The sequence below is a fragment of the Chelmon rostratus genome, chromosome 2, assembly GCF_017976325.1.
Source record: "Chelmon rostratus isolate fCheRos1 chromosome 2, fCheRos1.pri, whole genome shotgun sequence".
Taxonomy (NCBI): Eukaryota; Metazoa; Chordata; class Actinopteri; order Chaetodontiformes; family Chaetodontidae; genus Chelmon; species Chelmon rostratus.
In genome coordinates, this window is record NC_055659.1 from 31,260,779 (window position 1) to 31,281,964 (window position 21,186).

At 41.0% G+C, this 21,186-nt stretch overlaps 1 protein-coding gene across 9 annotated transcripts in view; it reads left to right on the forward strand.

Annotated features, from left to right (window-relative positions):
• plekha6 (pleckstrin homology domain containing, family A member 6) overlaps positions 1 to 21,186 on the forward strand; it is a 100,903-nt gene that overhangs the window by 42,139 nt on the left and 37,578 nt on the right. For 7 of the 9 annotated variants that reach the window (XR_006007195.1, XM_041946887.1, XM_041946918.1 and 4 more), the window contains exon 7: positions 966 to 1,066. Coding sequence is in view for 6 of the 9 variants with exons in the window: in XM_041946887.1 (XP_041802821.1) it covers positions 966 to 1,066 (101 nt within the window). In the remaining 3 variants the exon portion in view is untranslated. Of the gene's footprint in view, positions 1 to 622; positions 877 to 965; positions 1,067 to 21,186 lie in introns of those variants that run through there. The other 2 variants (XM_041946937.1, XM_041946947.1) reach the window with 2 other exon arrangements.

A 21,186-nucleotide genomic window follows, 5' to 3' on the forward strand; every position in this document is an offset into this window, starting at 1 on the left:
CCAATCACCTCCATTATATTGGGGTGAATATAATGAAATAACACCAAAACCATCTGTAAACTGATTTTCTTCCCTCTTGTCGGTATGTGTCATCATCATTTTCTGTGTATAAATACAGACATCAATAATCCATGGGAGAGAGGCAGTGTTTAAGTGTGTCTATTTACCTGCTGTCCCTTTGTGCATGCACGCGCATGTGTGTGTGTTGTGTGTGTGTGTCTCCTTGGTGCAGACAAGCAGCAGGTACAGTTGGCTGTGGGCCGAGATTCCTGCAACACTGAGTCACATGGGCTGATTATCATCTCGCGCAATCACGCACACAAAGCAGAGATCAGCGTATTGTATGATTGCACAAGCCCTTCCCCCTCCCTCAGCTCTCTCTCACTCTTCCTCTCGCTCCTTGCTCCTTTGCCCTCATTTGCTCTCTCTCTCTCTCTCTCTCTGTCTGTCTCTCTCTCTCTCTCTCTCTCTCTCTTTCTCGCTCTCTCTTTTTATTGCTATGTCACACTCACCCATACGTAACACAAACACACTCTCAGTCAGTGTTAGAGACAGTGTTGGTGCAGAGCCATGTTCAGGAAATAAGAGGTAGGAGGTCACAGAGAGAGAGTGTATCCATTTTTAAACTCCTGAAATTTTCATGCCTCCCCTTCTGCAGTACTCTTATTTATCACCGCTTGATCCTGGTGTGAGTCTGTGAGCCATCACAGCTGCTTATCACAGGGACCCTCGGACCATAATGGATTTCTATTCTGGGAAGCTGTCACCGTGAGAGCAGAGAATATGCTGCAAGAAGCTCTTATTCTCATCTTTGGACTCTAAATACTCTTCTGTTTTTCTGCCTTATCCTGCAGGCTGAATGAAGTGGCTCAAACTGTGATTTCTCTCACACAGTATTTGTTTGTGATTCTGTTTTTCTGAATTTTCCTGGGATGTATTCATACTTTAATTTTCCCTCTTCACAGATGAGAAGGAGGACACAGTATTAGGCAGTTTGCCGCTGCTCAGTTTCCAAATTGGAGGAGTGGAACCTTTGGATAACATCACTCGCAAGTTTGCCTTTAAGGTCAGTAATATCCTAGTGGAGGGACAGAACATGCTGAGAGGTCTGTCCATAATTGTATTTCATGCAAAGGAAAACATAAATGAACACATGGGAAGTATTGAAAGGCAGTTTGCCTCAGGTTTCCTGGGTGATAGCACTTTCTTATAAAGCCCATTTAACACATGCAGTCTATCCCTGAAATATTCAGGGACATTTTCTGCATCAGGTTATGTGTGAATGGTATTGATGTTCAGGTACTGTCTCACCAATTTTCCACCACTAGACCTAGTGACATTTCAGGGAAAATGCTGGAAAGGCTGTGTTGGTAGTGAAAGCAGTAACATGCGGGGACAGGCACATACAGGGTTACGGATATATATAGATGATTTGATTTGATTTCTTACATTACTTGTCTTGTCCAAACTTGTTCAGTATTAAATACCTTTCAAAAGTACCAGACAAGAACAGCTCACTAGCAGTGCTTGAAAGGTGATCCCAGTAAAGGAAAGGAACTATGTGTTAAAGAAGCTTGATGGAACCATTGCTCTTACCCTTGAGGTCCATCCATGTGCAATGTGACTTCTTACTGCAAAAGTAGGATATACTGATGTTTGAACTTGTGCCTTAGTTGCATTGCTGCAGCTTATCAGGGTGTTGGTTTGGTTCTGGTTGGTCGAAAGAAGCTGACTGGCTTTATGGCCGAGTCACATGATGTTATTTATGACTGTTAAAGAGACCCATGGGGCCTGGAGTCTCTTGTCTCATCAGAATGGAGGATTGATTTTTTTTTTTTTTTTTTTAGTTGAGGAGGCAACCTCGAATTAGGGATGACACCATTACGGGTTTTGATATTTAGCCAGATTCATAGTACTGTTTCTTTTTTTTTGGATTAGATATTGCTTTATGTTATTATGATCTGTATTATGTTGCTCATATTGAGTTATGTCATAATTGTATTAATTTATCCAAACCATAAAGCAGAACCACCCTCACTTGCAATTATTTCAAAACCAAATATTTCGAAATTACAGACCATGAGCTGTTTTTAAGTTACATCATGGATTGCTTTGCTTATTGTTTTAACTCTAATGAAGTCAGTTTTTTTGGAAGATAATTGGTCAAACAAGCATCAACAATAATTTGACAGTTGCTCATTGCCTTTCACAGACAATCAAATTAGTAGCATCACATCTGTGATGTTCAAGGCAGCACTGACTCCAGACATCTCTCTGAATTACTGTCTCTCCATGGACTGCAAGCATTACAACCTTTCAGGACAAAATGTTACATAATGTTTCACAATGGGACATTTCATGCGAGATTATGGACATACTCAATGAACATTCTGAATTAACCATATACACTGTTTGAGTGTGATATTGTACGTACATAACTATATGCTACTTGTCATACGTATTTATATACAAGTGACCAAGAAGTCATGTGAGATATGAGTAACTTATGATCCTTACTGTTACTCCTTGCCCCTTTATATTTTGTTTTTGTGTATATTTAGATTTTTTAACAATTGATATTTTTTTTAATATCAATTGCAATTGCAATTTTCCCTCTATATATTTGCATTTCTAACCAACCTTTTCAACAGTTTATCTCAGAATTAAGTTTTATCTTGTCTTATGTGCATCCTGATGCAGCAATATCCTTAAAAAAGAGCATCATGCTTGTAGTCTGAAGACACAGTTGGACTGCTACTTCATCAAGCAGTAGTATTACTAGTGTACTAGTACTAGTTTATTACTAGTGTACTCGTAAAACATGTTTTGGCAGGACTGAATACATGAAAAAAAATGTATGAATTGTATTATTGCGGTTCCTGCAAAAAGATCAAGGCTGTTTTCTCAGATCAACATTAACAGCGCTGACAGTTGGGGACAAACAGAGCTCGAGCAGCAGTGTACGCACACCCACCTGACAGAGCTGAATAAAGACGATAGATGAGGATGTAATGTGGGTTAGCTGAGTCTGGATCTGCTGAGTATAGCTTTATATAAAGTGGTTGTTTCTCCTTTAGCATCAGCATGAAACACACACACACAGACTGACAACTCTCTCTCCTGCTCTCTTTGTCTATCGCTCTCTTTGATCTTGTCCTCTGTCTGAGCCCCTTGTCTCACTGTGATCACTGTCATTGTCAGTTTTCTTCACTTTACAGAACATTTAGTCCTTTCTGTTGTACTCTTTCACTGCATGTCCAGAACAAGCTCTAGTGCAAAGTCCAGCGCATGTACCAAATGTGTAGACACACACACACACACATGCACACACACACACACACACACACACACACACACGCACACACACACAAAGGATCTCCACAGAAAACTGCAGAGACAGACCGAGCAAATAAATTCGCTGTGAGACAACTTTCTGACTGAACACTCAGAGTCATCCTGCCATATTAGTGATGATCAAACATATTTGCACACATTTCCACATGTTGCCAAGGTGCTTTGTCCAAATCCAGCTGAGTTAAAAGGGTAACTGCATCATAAGGAGTAAAGCTATAAATATATTGGAGAAAAATAAAAATAGAAGCCGGTATAAAATACAGATGACAATTATAAAACACTATGATTGGCCAATGCAGCGCTTTGCTAGACATCACATTGCAATGCTGCAAAAGAGCTCTCTGTATTGTTTTCTAAACAGCACCCCATAATGAATTGCACCTCTATTCAGACCACTGCAAAGGCAATAAACTCTGTGATCCGTATGTGGCTTAACTCTCCCCTAAATGTAAACATGTCAGGTGTTTGTGCTGCAATAGTGAGCTTAAAGATGTTAAAGATAAGATAGATAGATAAGGTTCAGCTGCCATCAGATGCATGCCATGTCATCTTAGCCAAGAGTTGGAGGGGAAACGCGTCACATGTTGGTGGTAGCTGAGAGTTTCTATTGTAGACACAGCCAGTGCAGTTTTTTGACAGAGCACTTGTGTCCTTTCTAAAGAATTGACAGTGAAAAAGCTCCTTGTATTCAGCTCTCAGTATTTTGTCAAGCCTTAATTCTTTTGGTCATGACTTAGGTATGTGGTTCAGAATGTACAGACAGATCACATACTAGAACCATGCATTACATAATGACAGATAAGTGGCATTGACATGAATGATTTAGACGTACTGTGTATGCTGGCTATTTGAAGCAGAATGTGTGTTTTTTCCAAGGTGGGCTCCTCATGTTCTGTCTCACTGGATGAACTCAAGGCATCATAGAGGTGGGACTATGACTCTCTGTTGTCCTGTCCCGGCGTGCCTCCGTCAAAGCTGTCTGGTTATTCCTGTCCAACTACTTCTGTTTACTACATGTGTCAATTCAAAATGTCTCACTGTTAACAAAGAGGCAGGGGCATAGTCCACAGCCTCTTAACCTGCTGATATAGCATACAGCAGAAATTGTTCTTTTTAAAAGATTGATTCTTTATAGATGTACTCCTTTCTAAATTGTAATGTAACTCCATTTACAAATTTTAATCAACAGGAGTTGTGTTCATAGCTTGGATAACATACAGTAGCATTTCTGAGCATCGGCTGTGGTGTCCTGGCTGAAAGAAAAACAAAATATGACCAAAAGAGTGAAAAGAAAACAAGCAGAAAGTCCACCCTAACAATACACCCTTATCGGTTGCTTAGCTTCTAGTGGTCAGCAAAGGAGGAAGTCAGGTGACATAGTAGAAAGAGTGACAAAGTCTGTCAAGAGAGGAGGCCAGGACACATGGCAGTGTCAAACACAGGACTTCCACCCAGGACTTGGTGGCGTGAAACCAAAAGTCACAGTGACATTTAATCAACTGCTTTACCATTGTCAAAACAAAACACTCCCATTCTTCTTTGTCTTTTTCTCTCCCATCGCAGTGACATTTTACCTTTCACAGGTGTGTGTGTTGATACTGTGGGAGCATTCAAGAGATGTGGTTGGTTTTACCTGTACTAGCCCCTTTGAGCCATGTCCACCACATAAGATCTAGAAGTGTAACTGGCTTCTTGGACAATACCTGGTATCACCCACAGTTTCATAAGAACACTGTCTTGTGAGGTTAGTCAAGGTCGACACCTCACTCCATTATTGTGGTTATAGAGGTACACTTGTATCTGATTGGCGGCTGCATCTGCTTTATCTTATTTCTTCCTTGTCTGCAAAGTTTAGGTCTTAAATTGGGTCTTAAAATGGGTGAAAGTTCTCAGACAGGGTGGGTAAAGTTGTTGTTGTGAATTTTCCAATCCATCAGTAGCTCTGTAGGACTGACTGTGGTTGAGGAAGAAGGCATGGCCCTGTATATCATCAGAGCCTAAGAATTTGTTTTGCTACCTCCAACTAGGCCCTCTCAGCCTGTCCATTCCTGTTTGACAAAATGAGGGCTAGATGTTACATGAATGAAATCATATTTCTCACTGCACTGAAACTAGCGGAGGCCTGTTATCACTTACTAGCACCTCTGAAACACCATACCATGCAAAGGTGGCTGTTAGCTTTTCCATGATCTGGCAACTGCTTGGCATGGTAGGGGTAGAATCTCTTAAGTACCTGCAGTAGTAGTCTGAGACTACCACAGAGGACTGCTTCTTGTACTCACACAGATGTATCCCTACTCTTTGCGATGGTCTAGAAGGTAGAGAGATGGCATTAGTGGCTCTATCGTTTGTCTGCATCTGTTCTCTCTGCAAACCTTGCAATAATTACCTTTGTTACTATGTCCGGTGAAATTCCTAGCCATCACCCTGACCAGTTGGCTCTCTCTATGCATTTCACTAACCCTTGGTGAACATAAATCATTTCTGCAACCCAGATTCCAAAAATTAGCAAATTAGCAAATTCTCTGTTTTACACAGGGGTTCATCTCTGGGTTGTACTATCTGTTCTTATAGATGTGGGAATCACAATGTGGTTACCCCTGACCACCAAGCCTTCTCTCTCTGACAGCTTTCTTTTAACCGGTCTGACTGGATAAACCACATCGCTACCTGGAGCTGGCAGTCTGTGGCTGTGTGATCTCTGGTTTCTTGCATCCTCTGTGGTATTGCTCGAACTTGGCTCAAGACTATATGTCTATATGTGCAGCCGTGTGCGCTCATTGCCTCTTGTGCTGTGAGTCCATTCGATGAGTTGGACTGAAGGCTAGCATGTTTTGGAACCTCCTTAGATTGTTAGATGTCTTGTGTCTAGTGTCAAGTCTGTGGTGAGCTGGAACTTTGAGACAAGTCTTTGATGCCTATGCCCAGTCTATCGTGGATGTGTTTATCCCTTTTGTCATCAAACTCACAGTTCTCTTCTCGCTTGTACAGATTATGAATGCTTCTATTTTCTCACCGGGCAGCTGGCTCCTCTGATTAAAGCATGTCCTTTCATGTATTCACTTTCATGGTTCCATCTTGGACTTGAGAAGTCATCAAATTTTCAAATATTTGGTCATAAACCAAATTGGATAAATGGCAATTTTGGCCAGATGATGGCACTACAAGAAAAATGAGAACATCGCCATATGATTATATTCACTGTCAGGGGTGCATGAATGTGTGTACTTTCTGCTCTCTTCTAGAGCAGACACTTTTATTATTTCTCCGTACTGTGCAAGCCTGACCTCCAAACAGTGGTGTCTGTGACTGGATCAGGACGGAGACAATATGGCAAAATCTGCAAGCTGCACAGAGTGTGACTGACTGACTGAGAGAGTTGCACACCTTGAATGAGCAATTCACTGACTCTGTAATAGCCTATGCACAAGGTAGTAAAAATGGACAGATTTTTATAATTACTTCATCTGTAGAACATTCTGGCATAGATTTGGCTGACATGCTGCCCTGCATGTGCTCTGACACAACTGGATCAGCTGTTGAGCCTCCCAAACCAGCCCTCTCTAGTCACACTTCTTACTGGCACAAAACCAGGGCCATGAGCATCCAGTACAACCAGCAAGAAATTGAGGGAACCAGCACTCACTCCACCACCTGTACTGACTCACTGAGTCTTAACAATGAAAGGTGTGATAATAAGAACAATGTTGAGGCCAAAGAAACTAATCACATCACAAGCATTATGGCTCACCAAAACCCAAGAAAAAGCCCCCAAAACACTGCTAGACTGAAGGCCAGAAGAAATATGCTAGTCCACACCTGATAAGCAAGACACCATTCTGATTGGGGACTCTAACCAAGCATGCGTCATATCACCAAAGGCATTCTCAGACAATGTCTCTGTCCCAGTCAGGGATCCAATGCATCTCTTTGCTCTGTTCATCACATTTTCCTAGGACCCAGCATCCCCCTCCCCGCCTCCACCACAATCACTGATCAAGGAATTACTGAAAGCTGCCACACATAATTGGTGAACTTTTAAATGACAATAACCACAGACATCATCACTGAGGTGTCTATCAGGTCAAGAGGCCTTAACAGCCAGTGGCATGGCCAAACACAATCCCAAACAATCTGGTACCTCTCAAAGTCAAAGTCAAAGTCAGTCTTAAATTTGTTAATGTAGAGGCACAGCCATTTTCCTTTACTCTCACAAAATCCCCACAGTAATTACCTATTTTTAATGCCAGATCATTGACGAACAAATCCTTTTTGGTTAATAATCTAATAACTTCAAATAATTAGCATTAAATGTCTTTAGTTGACACTGACCTAAACAACAACACTTGTGTGGCAACACTGATCAATGCTTGGACTCCAAATTATAATTGTTATCAATCAGCCAGACAAAACAGGAAAGGAGGAGGGATTACTGCCAGTTTTTCTACATAGTTTGTGTGTTTGTCTTGCTTTTGAGCCTAAAGCAGAACTATCAGCATCAAGATACACATTGCTGTTCATGCAGGAATTCTTATAGCTGATCACACTTGACGTCACTAGATACGTAACATTAGTTCTGAATGGAGCTCTGAATATTTATATCAACAAAAAAAATGAATCTAAAGCTAGGGAGCTTGGAAATTTAGTTGACACTTGAACAATAACAGTGTTAATGAGAATCAGAGAATCTGTTGAGCAGCTGAAAGAAAATGGAGGAAAACAAGGCCCACAGTTCACTCTAATAAATACAAAGATGCCATCACTGTGTATACCAAACCAATACATCTGGCAAGAAAGGATTACTTTTTCCAAGATTATTATAGAGAATGCTGGGAACCTCAGAATATTATACTTCACGATTGACCAGTTACTCAAAACTGCCCCCACTTGACCACAGTTATAGGCGTCAATCTGTGAAGAACTTCATCGTTCTTCAATAACAAAATAACGTCTATGAGAGCCGGCATTGCTGCTGATGTGAACACAGATCACCTCAAGAGTAAATTCAACTGTATTACATTACTGCAAGACTGTCACTGAGTCTTAAAATTCATCAGTGTTTCAAGTCACATCCTTAAAATTCTAAATACATCTCCGCATACATGCATCTTCTCAGATGCCCAAAAAACAGCTGTTATGAAACCCTTACTAAAGAAAACCAACCGAGATGGTCATGCACTCACCAGCTATAGGCCGATATCCAACCTATCATTCGTCAGTAAGGTACTGGAAAGAGTAGTTTCAGTACAAAATTTCTTAAGGAAAATAACATCCTGGAGGAATTTCACTCGGATTTTAAAACATACCACTGTTCTGCCCCTTGTTCAGAAGTAAAACAGTACATCTTTTATAAGACATTCTATTCTTCCTTTTTGCCAATATTGTGGGGTTACTTTTGTTTTTGGTTGTATTTATGATCGTGTATAATAACAGTGCCTCCTAATGGCCAATGGTCGTAAATAGCAGCTAAATGACACCAGACGCTACACTGAATCCAGCACGGGATGTGTAAACATGTCGAGCCAGTGTTATATTGTGTTTTGCATTATTTTGCATTTATAGTGGCGTATTTTCTATGTTTTTGTGCTGTATGAAAGTGAGCTAATATTGTTAGCCATTAGCTGATAAGTTAAAGCAGACGTTAGCCTAAAAGTGTGCTATATAAGTGATGCGTGATGTTTATCACAGTTATGAGTTACGTACGCAAGAGCACTTATGTATTTTTCCTTGTTCTGTATGTTACAGTTTCACAAAGACAAAGACGACAACAACATGTCATTTTAATGCTGGAACCATTCAGATGTTTAGCTCGTTGTCTAGGTTTCGTAGTTACAATAACCGAGGGCAGAAGAACCACAGTATTTAAACTGCTAAAAAAAATGAAAACAAGGTCTCAATTCTTGTCCTCTTAGACCATATTGCAGCGTTTGATACGACTGATATCTTAATCAGTTGTCCCTAAAAGTTGGTTGGTCTTTCTGACTGTGTGTTAAAGTAGTTTAAAACATACATCAAAGGGAGAAAGTTTCACATCAGTCTTGGAAATCATGTGTCTGAGAAACATGACATGTCTTTTGGGGTTGCACAAAGTAGCCTCCTTGGTCTATTACTATGCTCACTATACATGCTCCCACTTGGTGAGAAGATAGCTCGCGAAAGATTTTTAAAAGAAAACTAAAAAGGGTCTTTTTTTTAGCCTTTAACGAGTTATGACTTTCCTGATACAGGCCTGATATGTTTGTGCTTTGCCTCACACTGGTGCATTGCTGCACTTCTTTTAGAATTTACTTGATTTTATGCATTCTTTATACTCCATTTTTAACTTTATTTTATCACTATTATTGAGTGGTTTTATTTTTTCATCTCATGTCATCCCTATTCTTATTTTTTAATTGTTATTATTGATATCTTATTTTAAGTATTATTATCAAGTGGCTTTTAGTCTCCAGATTATTCTCCATTAATATCTGTCCCTGTTGTGATGCTCATTGTATTTTTTCTGCAACATATTTGGTGTGTGTGATTTCTTTGTTTTAAAGCACTTTGAGCCGTATTTGTGTATCTATGAATCATATATGTCTGAATACAGTTTGGTGCCAACCGATATAGCAGATGTAAACATATCATAAGATAAGCAAAAAAATTGACCTGTTGGTGGCCTACAGAGAAAGTCAGGGCGTGATTCATCCTCTGGGAACCAATGCATATCGACAACAAATTTCAATCTATCCAGTAGTTGTTCAGACATGTCAGTATGGACCAAGAGATCAACCAACTGACATGCCACTAGCAAAGAATCCTACCAACACAACAAACTCTATCATCATATAAAGGAATAGTCAGATATAAATATAAGTTCATAATGATTTCAACTAGCTCAGTCTGACTGGATCTGTATCTTTGGAGGATTCGTGGCACTGACTTGATTTGTTTTACAAATAGAAAATGTATGCTAAAATTTAAACAGTGTCATCCAGCTACCTTAGTTGTTTGCCTGCATGGAAGAGATCTTGCTCTTCAGGAGTGTTGTTTTCAATCAGCAGCTCACTCAGAGAGCTGTTGAAACCTGTTGTACCTTTGGCCTCAGTACCTGACTCCATAGAGGTGTGGCTGTATAAAGGAGACATTGACTGCACACTAGGTGTGTGTGTGTGTGTGTGTGTGTGTGTGTGTGTGTGTGTGTGTGTGTGTAGTGGTGGGAGCACATGTTTGTATGTGTGACTCAACAGCCACAATCATAGGGTTACACTAATGGGTGTGATCTGTATGGGCAGTGATGCTTAGCCTCACCCTTTCTAAAAGCAGTTTGACAGAACTATCAGGTAGTCACCTGAAGAAAAGAAGAGTGTTTATTCCTTTGGGCCTTTTGTGCTGCTTTCTGTCCGTTCTTATGTTAATGTCACTGACTGATGCAACATTCAGTCTATATCCAGTTATCCTGTTTTGTGTGACAGGCAGGACAAATACCCCAGCCTGATTACCAGTCTATCAAAGGGGCAACCCACACAGGTACATTACATTTTTGGACTGTGGGGGAAAACATGCAGACATGGAGAACATTCAAACTCTTTTTTCGTTTGTTTGTTTGTTTTCTCATGCGACATGCTCGACATCACGCATATGCATGGTACTTTTTTCCATCTTTTATGTGAGTCTCTCCTTCAGCATCAACACTGATTGAATGATTCCACTCGAAACAGGAGAAACAACACTTTACTTGAAGCGGAGTGCATAAAAATGACATGACACCATCATGAAGGAGTTGTGACAAAATGTTTATGACTGTTGTCCTTAAGTGTTATTCAGTCAGTTATGTCATTTTTCATGCAAAGTTCACATTATTTGAGGTGTCTTTCTTATGACAACTTGTCATGAACCAAAACAAAATAGCCTGTCAATGTTTTTGTTATTTCAATTTCAGTTCAATTTTCAGTTTTATTTCTATGGCAACAAAAACAAAGACCATACTCTTTAATGTACAGAACCCTAACAATTCTCCCATGCACTTGGTGTTAAACAGGCAAAAAGCTTGAACAGAACTAGGCTTTGGGTGCATTTCTCTCTCTTTCTCTCTCTAACCCATCAAGGCAGAGATTTAAGGTTAGAGAGAGAAAGAGAGAGAAATGCAATGACAATAATAAGAGGTAACATTCGTGACTAAAAAAACACAAAGACTCCTCGGAAGAAGCCAACTTAGTAACATACATTAATGGGACATTAATGAGTTCAGATGGAGAGGGAGAGATGAGCTCAATGTATCATGGGAAGTCACCTGGCAGTCTAGGCTGATAGCAGCATAACTACTGGCTTGTCCCAGACAAGCCAATGAAGTTAGGCTAATATGGGAGAAATATGATCTCTTTTCATATTTTTGTCAGAACATGTTTACAACGTTTTTAGTAAGTCTCTTTAGCGACTTACTAGTGCAACCTGATAGTAAGGAATTGCATTAATCCAGCCTGGAAGTTCTGAATGCATTTTCATTTGCAATGTTTATTTGCTCGGGGAGGGAGTGTGTATGATCAGGTTTTGGGGCAAAGTACATCAACTTCAGCTTTCAACAATGTACGAATTTTGTAGCAGAGAGTTGCAGGTCATGCAGGTATTTATGTCCTTTGCTTGAAGATTAGTAAACTGATCTGGCTCCACTGATGAATTCAACCGGGCAACATCTACATAACAAAGCAAATTATAGAGTGTTTCCTGACAGTACTGCCTAAAGGATGGATATATAGGGTGACTCGTATCACTCGCAGCACAGAACCATGTGTTTGCTCCGTGCCTTTGGCATGCATGGAGGGATTATCATTAACCTGTACAAACTGGAAATGATCTGATAAGTAGGATTTACACCATCTTAGTACAGTTTCTTTAATGTTCCAATCTCTCTAATAGGATGTGATGATCATTGGAGTTGAAAGCAGAACTTTGATCTAACAAGACAAGGCCTTTGTCTGATAGAAATAATAGAAAGTCATTTGTAATTTTGGCCAGTGCTGTCTGTGCTATGATGCACTCCAAATCCTGACTGAAAGGACAATGGTACATGGTCCATGGGAGAAAAGTAGTACAAATAGATGTCAGGTTTAACAGCTGTTTCTAATATTCCTGAAGATATATTGGCATCAGTTGAGGGAAGGGGATGATTAATTTTATCTCTAGTAATTAGAATTTTGTCATTAAAGAAGCTTTAATGGTGTGGACTGAACCACCTGCACATTAACTCCAGCAAGACCAAGGGGATGGTGATAGACTGCAGGAATGTTTGTATTTTTTATTTTCTATTGCCTTGCTATTGCTGCTGCCTGTCCGAATGGTTATCCTGTCCAGAGGTGCACTCAGAGTAAATTATAGATATTGCGCAATTGTATATAAAGTCAATAGCTCAAGGTTAACTAATGACACTTTTATCAATGAGGAAATGATTAACAACACAGACCAACCAAAAGCAAAATTGAATATGCAACATGTATGTATCAGTCAGTGAAGTTGTTGTGGTAGGAGTCATATGGTGTGCCTGCACAGTGAAAACTGTGTGTGAGGACAGCCAAAGAAGCTTTCACTGTGACTGCTGCTGCATTCTGAATGGCTGTATTGACAGCATTTCCTGGAGGCTGGATGAACACACACACATACACATGCAAACACACACACTGACACAAGTTCTAGAGGGCTGCATTGGGATTGGGTCCCGTGAGACCCAACACAAATCTCGTGGGAGCGGGCGGTTTGAATTTTGCTGCAGGCGGGAAAGGGCAGCTAAAAAAAAAACACTGTGACAAGATGATGGAGTCAAAAACTGAAATCGAAAAAAAGCTAAAACAAGGTCTCTACCAGTGCGTCAAAGACACGCAGCCCAGGAAAACGAAATTCATTTCAATTCATTTCTATTATTGTGCGGGCATTGATTCTCAGAGTTTTGCTGGTGCGGGCGGGAGTGGATATACACGTTGCGGGAGCGGGCGGGAGTGTAACACACATGTTGCGGGTGCGGGCGGTAATGGTCAGAAATTCAGCGGGAGCGGGCAGGAGTGGGATTAAGAAAACAGTCCCGCGCAGGGCTCTAGTTCACACTGTATATTTGGAGCAAGAACTTCAAGATGACACTCTGTGCATCATCATCATCAGTGCATTCATATATATATATATATATATATATATATATATATATATATATATATATATATATATATATATATATATTTGGACACGGGAGATCGGGGATTCAAATCCCGGTCGGGGAAACATCATCCAGTAAGGGTCCTTAGGCAAGACCCCATGTGATATACCTGCCTAATAATAGAGTCAACAAGGTCTGCGTCAGTTGCAAGTGAACCAGGGCAAACTGATGAGAAATGGGCTACTGGAATGAAACACAAATGGACGGGGGCAGAAAATACAGAGTTGCTGGAATGATACTATACAAGCAATCCCAGAGAGAGGGGATACATGCAGCGAATGTGGGAGCATTGGATACTTCGAAACCCACAATCAAAGCAACAAAGAAACAACTATTAGCCCAGTGTTCCAACATTTGTAATCGAAATCTACTATCACAACTAGAGATGAGCCAGGACGACAGGTCAGCAGGGGGATGTCACCATCACCCCCACAGCCAGAGATTGGGTACCAAGCCTAAACAGATACCAACAGCCTCAACACAAGAGCTGCTGACCTGAGAAGGAAGATCGTTATCCAACTAGGAACCTGGAGCCCCCGACGAATACTGAGTTGCCAAGTACCTTCAGAAGATCTGCTAGTGGATGTGAATGCTGCTCTGAAGACAATCCCCACAGGAACCATCACTGAGACCAACAAGCTCATACACAGTATAGCAACAGTAATCATGGAGATGCTTGGGTACAGGTGGGCTCAGGACATAACAAACAGGCCAAGATAAAGGCAGCACGGAGAGAAGTTAGCCAGCTAGCAGAACTGCAGAAAGGCAACATGGTGAATAAAGGGCCATCCAGGAAGTACAAATCATTCTCCATACCAGAGGCACTCGAAACTGCCAAACAGCGACTAACAGCTCTGGCCACCCGGTTGAAGAGACACACCAAGGAGGGAGAGGCCAGGAGAATACACAAGCTGTTCTCCACTGAACCAGCCAAGGTGTATCCTAAGTGGCAGGGAAACAACAACCGGTCAGACCCACCAAGAGCTAAGGTGGAAAAATACTGGAAAGACATATGGGGAAGAGAGGCATCACACAACATCAATGCCCAATGGTTAGTAGAGCTAAGAGCTGACCACAGCAACCTCCCAGAACAAGGACCAGTAACCATCTCTATGGCCAAGAAAGAGTGTCGAAGACGAAGAGCTGGGCAGCACCAGGCCCCGATATGACCCATATGTACTGGCTGAAGAAGCTAACTGCACTCCATGAACGCCTAGCAGCACAGATGAACCAGCTGCTGAGGGACGGGACCCACCCAGAGTGGCTAACCCAGGGCAGGACAGTCCTTATCATGAAGGACCCGCAGAAGGGACCCATCCCATCCAGCTATCGGCCAATTACCTGTCTCTGCATGGAAGGCCCTGTCAGGCATCATTGCGGCAGAAACGAGTAAGCATGTGGCTTAATACATGAGCAATGCACAGAAAGGAATTGGCAGTAACACCAGAGGAGCCAAGCACCAGCTACTGATTGATAGAACAGTCACCTGAGACTGTAAGACTAGCCAGACCAACCTGTGCACTGCCTGGATTGACTATAAGAAAGCCTACGACTCAATGCCGCACACATGGATAATGGAATGTCTGGAGCTGTATAAGATCAACAGGAACCTAAGGGCCTTCATCCAGAACTCGATGGAAATGTGGAAGACAACCCTAGAGGCCAATTCAAACTTGATTGCCCAAGTCAACATCAAATGCGGCATATACCAAGGAGATGCGCTATCACCACTGCTGTTCTGCATTGGCCTGAACCCCCTCAGTCAGATCATCAAGAAGAGTGGCCTTTCCGTAGTGGGGCAACAATCAGCCACCTGCTCTACATGGATGACATCAAGCTGTACGCCAGAAGCGAGCGAGAAACAGACTCACTGATCCACACCACCAGGATCTACAGTGTTGACATAGGGATGTCATTTGGATTGGACAAGTGTGGCCAAATGGTCTCAAAGAGAGGCAAGATGATCAGGACTGAGGGGATTGACCTACCAGAGGGCAACATAGGTGATATCCAAGACATCTACAAGTACCTTGGTATCCCACAGGAAATGGAAATCATGAAGCGGCCACAAGGAAGTCAACCACAGCCAAATACCTCCAGAGAGTAAGGCAAGCCCATAAAAGTCAGCAGAATGGTAAAAATAAGGTCCGAGCCATCAACATGTACGCAATACCAGTCATCAGATACCCCGCTGGTATCATACCCCGCTGGCATCATAAGCTAAGGAGGAGATAGAAGTCAAGACAAGAAAAGCTCCTCACCATGCATGGAGGGTTCCACCGCAAGTCCAGCACCCTGAGGCTATACACTAAGTGGAAAGAGGGAGGCCTAGGGCTAGTGAGCATCAAGGCCACAGTGCAGGATGAAACATCAAAAATCCGAGAATACATCGAAAAAATAGCCCCGAAGGATATAGTGCTAAGTGAATATCTCAGGCAGCAGCAAACCTGGAGGAACAAGCCCCTACATGGCATGTACCACCGTCAGATAGAGGAAGTAGCTGATATCAAGAAATCCAACCAGTGGCTGGAAAATGCAGGACTGACAGACAGCACAGAGGCACTAATCATGGCAGCACAAGAACAAGCCATAGAGGCCAGGATCTACCAGAGTAGATCAGAACCAAGATGCAGACTGTGCAAAGAAGCCCCTTAGACAGTCCAGCACATAGTAACAGGATGTAAGATGCTAGCTGGATCAGCATACATGGAGAGGCACAACCAAGTGGCTGGGATAGTATACGGGAACATCTGCAACCAGTATGGAATAGAAGCAATGGGCCATACCACAGAAAGTGGAAAGTGGAAACTTACATGAGGTTTCAGCCTTTTTGATAGGTACTCCATCTCCTCAGATTTCTTCTCGTTGGAGGTGCCATTTGAGTGAATGACTTCTCATCTCTAGATGTTACAGCTAATGTTCTAAATACTGCCACCTGCTTTACCAGAGGGGAATGTAGCAATGTAGCAAACACATCAAATTGGCAGTTATGTCTCCTGTCAATGTTACAGAAAACCTTTTTTTTTTTTTTTTTTTGTCAAAACACGTCAAAAGGACATGATCTCTGAACAGCCAGAAGACGTGCTCAGGGGGGTCAAAATGAAAGTTTTTTATACGTCTTTTCTCAACATTGTACAGATGTCTTTTCTGGACATTATATAGAGGTATATATATTTATATATATATATATATATATATATATATATATATATATATATATATAGACTCCAAAAGTCTTGTCCACATATAATATTTGTATCTCTTACAGCTGCAAACAAAATCTTTACTGCTTATATCCACCACCTCCCACCCTCCCCAGAGCATGTTTGAGGTGGTCAGCTGCTGCAGTCCTCATCCGGGCCTCTGCTGCTGAACTGTCCCTCTGCATGACAGCAGCTAAAAAACAAACACAAAAATCATGTAAGATAAATAAATACAAATGCTGCTGTTTAGACTTAAGGCACAAACACATAGCAAAACACAAAGAACCATTTTGTGTGCGGCACGACTAGAACCTGTTTCAAGAGAGCTAAAAAGAATAAAAAGCTACGACAAATCTGAGAGAGCACTGGTCGCCACCACTGCGCCCCGTAGGACACACTGCTCCCGTCTGTTATGTGCAAATTCAGTCTCACAAAGTGACGTCAAGTTGGTGGTAGACTGAGTCTTTTGTTGTTTTTAACAGGTAGGCTGCATGTGTTTATTTATGTGTCTGTGTGTATTAGGGGTACGCGCCTAAAATACAAGCGACCATTATTTTTCCAAGTCGCTTGGAGTGAATAAGACTTCATAAAATGTCTATCTAGCTCGCATGTGTTTTACAAACAGCTACGAGTGTTAAAAGTTATGTGAAATTAACTTTTTGCCTTAAAATAGTCCTCGGGCAAGTCGTTCTGTGGCAAGACTTCCTCCTTTGCAAACTGCCTTGTTTCATGCAGACGTCATATCCATCCGCAACTGAACTAGAGAAAAACTGATACACTCCTGGGATGTTGGGTCGACTAAAAAGCTTGCTAACATGTTATAAAAGGTTGGAAAAATATCATTAAAAGCAGTGATACCTACCATGAGTCCAAAATGCGTTGTTACAATCACCATAAAGTTGGAGCTATTTTTCACAGCGGATGGCTATCAGCCTGGTGACATGAACAGGATTGGTTAATTCAGCTCAACTTTATTGATACTGTGTAGTACTTTTCATACAAATATAGCCTAAAATGCTTTAAATAGCAAAATCTAAATGTGACAGTACATTAACTGATTCACACTTTTTTATGGAACATGTCAAGATAAAAAAGGTGGGGTTTTTTTGTCCAGCTAACAGTTTAATTGACCCAGGACCCTTTGTTGGCCTGACTGAATTCTCAGTGTTATTTAATTATTTGCCAACTGATTCTGGTTGTCAGTGGAGGTCTAAATGATATCTTGTCAGAATTCTATACCAACTGTGTTTTCCACAGATTGTGGCCTGTTGGAATGTCTAGTTCTGGTTGTCTGTAGACATCCAGAATTTTGCCAGGCCAAACTATTTTCTCAATGTCATTTATTGACTAATTCTGGATGTCTGGACATCAACATCCAGATTGTGGCCTGTTGGAAAGTCTATTTTCAACTAGTTCTGGATGTCACGTGGACATCCAGATTACAGCCTGGACGGACTGATGTGATATCAGCTTGTCTTGGATGCCCATAAACGTTGCCTGCTCAGTGGGTACAGACAAGAAATGATTGTGAGATTATGAATTGAATGAATTATGATTTATGATTTAGGGAGGCCTGAGTGGCACCATGATTTAAAAATACTATGTGACAAGATTTTAAGATTTTAGTGGTGACAGTCATTTAATTCCTCATCTCAAGTATTCTTGTATTCTCACATTATCTTTGCAGGTTACTGGGGCTGGACATCAGACAGTGGAGAATTGATCTTAAACCAGTGGAAAGATTTGATAGGACAGTGCAAAAGGTGGATGACTTAATTCACTGGACATTTTTATTACACTTGCCTATCTTTAATTCTGTATCCAATAATTTTTCTCTTCTTTCCTTTCCTCCTTCCTTCCATCCTTCTGTGCTTGCTCTATTGGTCTCCCCGTTTTTCTTTTTTTCTTCCTTCTGTCTTTTTTAATTATTAAATTATTAAACACATTTTGTCATACAAATTCAATGAGGGGTGAGTTGAGGAGTGGTGTGGAGTGTATGACTGTAATGTGTTTGTGGAATTTGGCACTTATTGTAATAGGCCTATTGAACTGCAGTTATTTGCCTATTACTAAACTCCAAGGTCTTCTAATTTGCTACTATATGCCTTATATGTAACCAATGTTGATTGTGGTGAAGCCAAAGACAGTTCTCCACATCATGAACTATTAAGTTTAACGTTTCTAACCTTCCCTCCTACCTCCTTTCTGCTTCCTTCTCAGTGACCTTCTTTCCTTTGTTTTTGTTTTTCACCTAAGGATATTAACTAATAATAAATGATCATTACAGGTTCATTTTTGTGATTCAGAAGAAGTGAAGTGTGAGGTGTAAAGTGGATATCTGTCACGTTTCTTTTCTCCCTTATCCATCCTTCCCTCTCACTAACTGAAAAATAAACAAAGGAAGGACAATGAAGGAGAAGGCTGCACACACACACACACACACACACACACACACACACACACACATACACACACACACACACGCACACACACACACACACACACACATACACACACACACAATCCTTGTAAGGACAATCATTGACATAATTGGTCCTCACAAAAATAGCTATACAAATACTATCTCTCTCCCTCTCTCTCTCTCGCTCTCTCTCTCTTCCCACAGCCCCGCCTCTGTTGCTAGGTTACTGCTGCCTCTTATTATACAGCCATTTCAGCCATTTTAGCGTCATTGCTGGAGGTGGAGCCTCACACACATATATATACACAAACACAAGATGTCTTCAGTCACTACTGCTGTGCTCAGCAGCCAAGGTTGAATAGACAATCAATTTGTCAACACACTGCACTGACAGCATTGTTCACCACTGACACACATGTAGACACACACCAAAATACATCATTCTACAAACAAATCAGTTTTATTAAACCATTGACACTATATTGTTTTGACGGAAATCAGGGTATATGGTTAAAAATCTGATTAAAATTAGATGCATATTTTATACACAGGAGGGAAGAGTGTGTTGTCGGTGCAGAACTGGTAGAGGCAGGAGCAGGACTGGTTCCAGATTAAAATCATTCACATTAGATAAAATGAGATCATATCAAATTGTATTAGATCTCTCATGAGCAGAGAGCAGTACAGTGATAAAGTATTCATGTAGAGCAGCAAGGGCATTTGCTCAGGCTACCCATGGCAGTTTTAAATATAAACAGTGTTACAATTGGCAAGAACCTATGTTGCAAAAGACGACAAACCACAACAACAATTAATATTTGTTTCATTATTTTCTGCATAAATATCCTGGGATGAAACAGCATTTGAATTTTTAGGATGAATCATATACTTTGCGGTTTTAGGACTCCAAATGGCCTGCAAGAGATGAAATATTAATGTTCCACTTGTGAAAATGAATGAACCACTAAATAGCTGTCTCCATCTGCAACTGAACAGCTGGTTTTGTGTCAGATGCCTCTGTGGTCATCTCTGACAGGTAAATGTGCATCAGGGCTGACAGATGAATATTTGAGAAATGTGATCTGTTTTTCTAATGCTGCACTTCTTAAAGGCAGTGTAGGATACAATCTAACCACCTTGTTGATGTTGGAGTAACACTCTGGGTTGCTTATATTTGCTATTTGGACCATGTCATACACAGAGGATGCTGCAAGTGTTTTCCTGTGTGTTTTAAGTGCATCCATTCTCTCACAGTGGAGTCTCTATTGCATTGTAAGGCGGCCTCATATTTCTGAAGAATGATGCACATCATTGTGTTGCCCAAATGGTACAGGTCTTGCATTTCCTGTGATCAATTCCAAGGATCAAAAACACAAAAAATATGAAATGACTTAAGGGAGTCAAATCTTATTTTAAACTCTCCTTAATTAAACCCCTCAGTTTATTTGTTTTGTCCCGATCAGCATTAGAAGTAGTGTGTGTCCTGTGGCCCTCAGCATCATTTTATGAACTGTCCAATGGTTACCATGAGTTCATCTTTGCATTTTCCAGTGGTCAGCTTTTCGTTCTGAAACCTATTGGATATGGTCTTCCATGTGTTGCCAGTGTCAAGCAAGTTGACACAAAGAGAAAAGGTTCTGTGCAGATATGTTGCAGATCACTGGTTGGAAATAGTCTTCATATTTTCAACAGTGTTTCATGCCTCCACACAGACCATCTGATGTTGAACTTGATGTTGAAGTTTCAAAAAGGAGAATTAATTCTCTTCACACAACTTCTTCAGAATTTTTGCAGCTCCTGTTTAGAAATAAAACTGTTGTAGCTTGACAATGGAGCAAATAAAATAAAATAAAATAAATGCCATTGTACATACCGACATCGACAGCCGCTCCAGCTGGGGCTTTGTTGTCCAGTCATTCTGGTCACAGCTTCACAAGTCCGTGGCCTGTGCAGTTCAGCCAGCACGCAGTTTACTCAGCCTGAGGTTTACTGTTTGTTGTAACAATGTAAACAAGCTCACGCTCTGA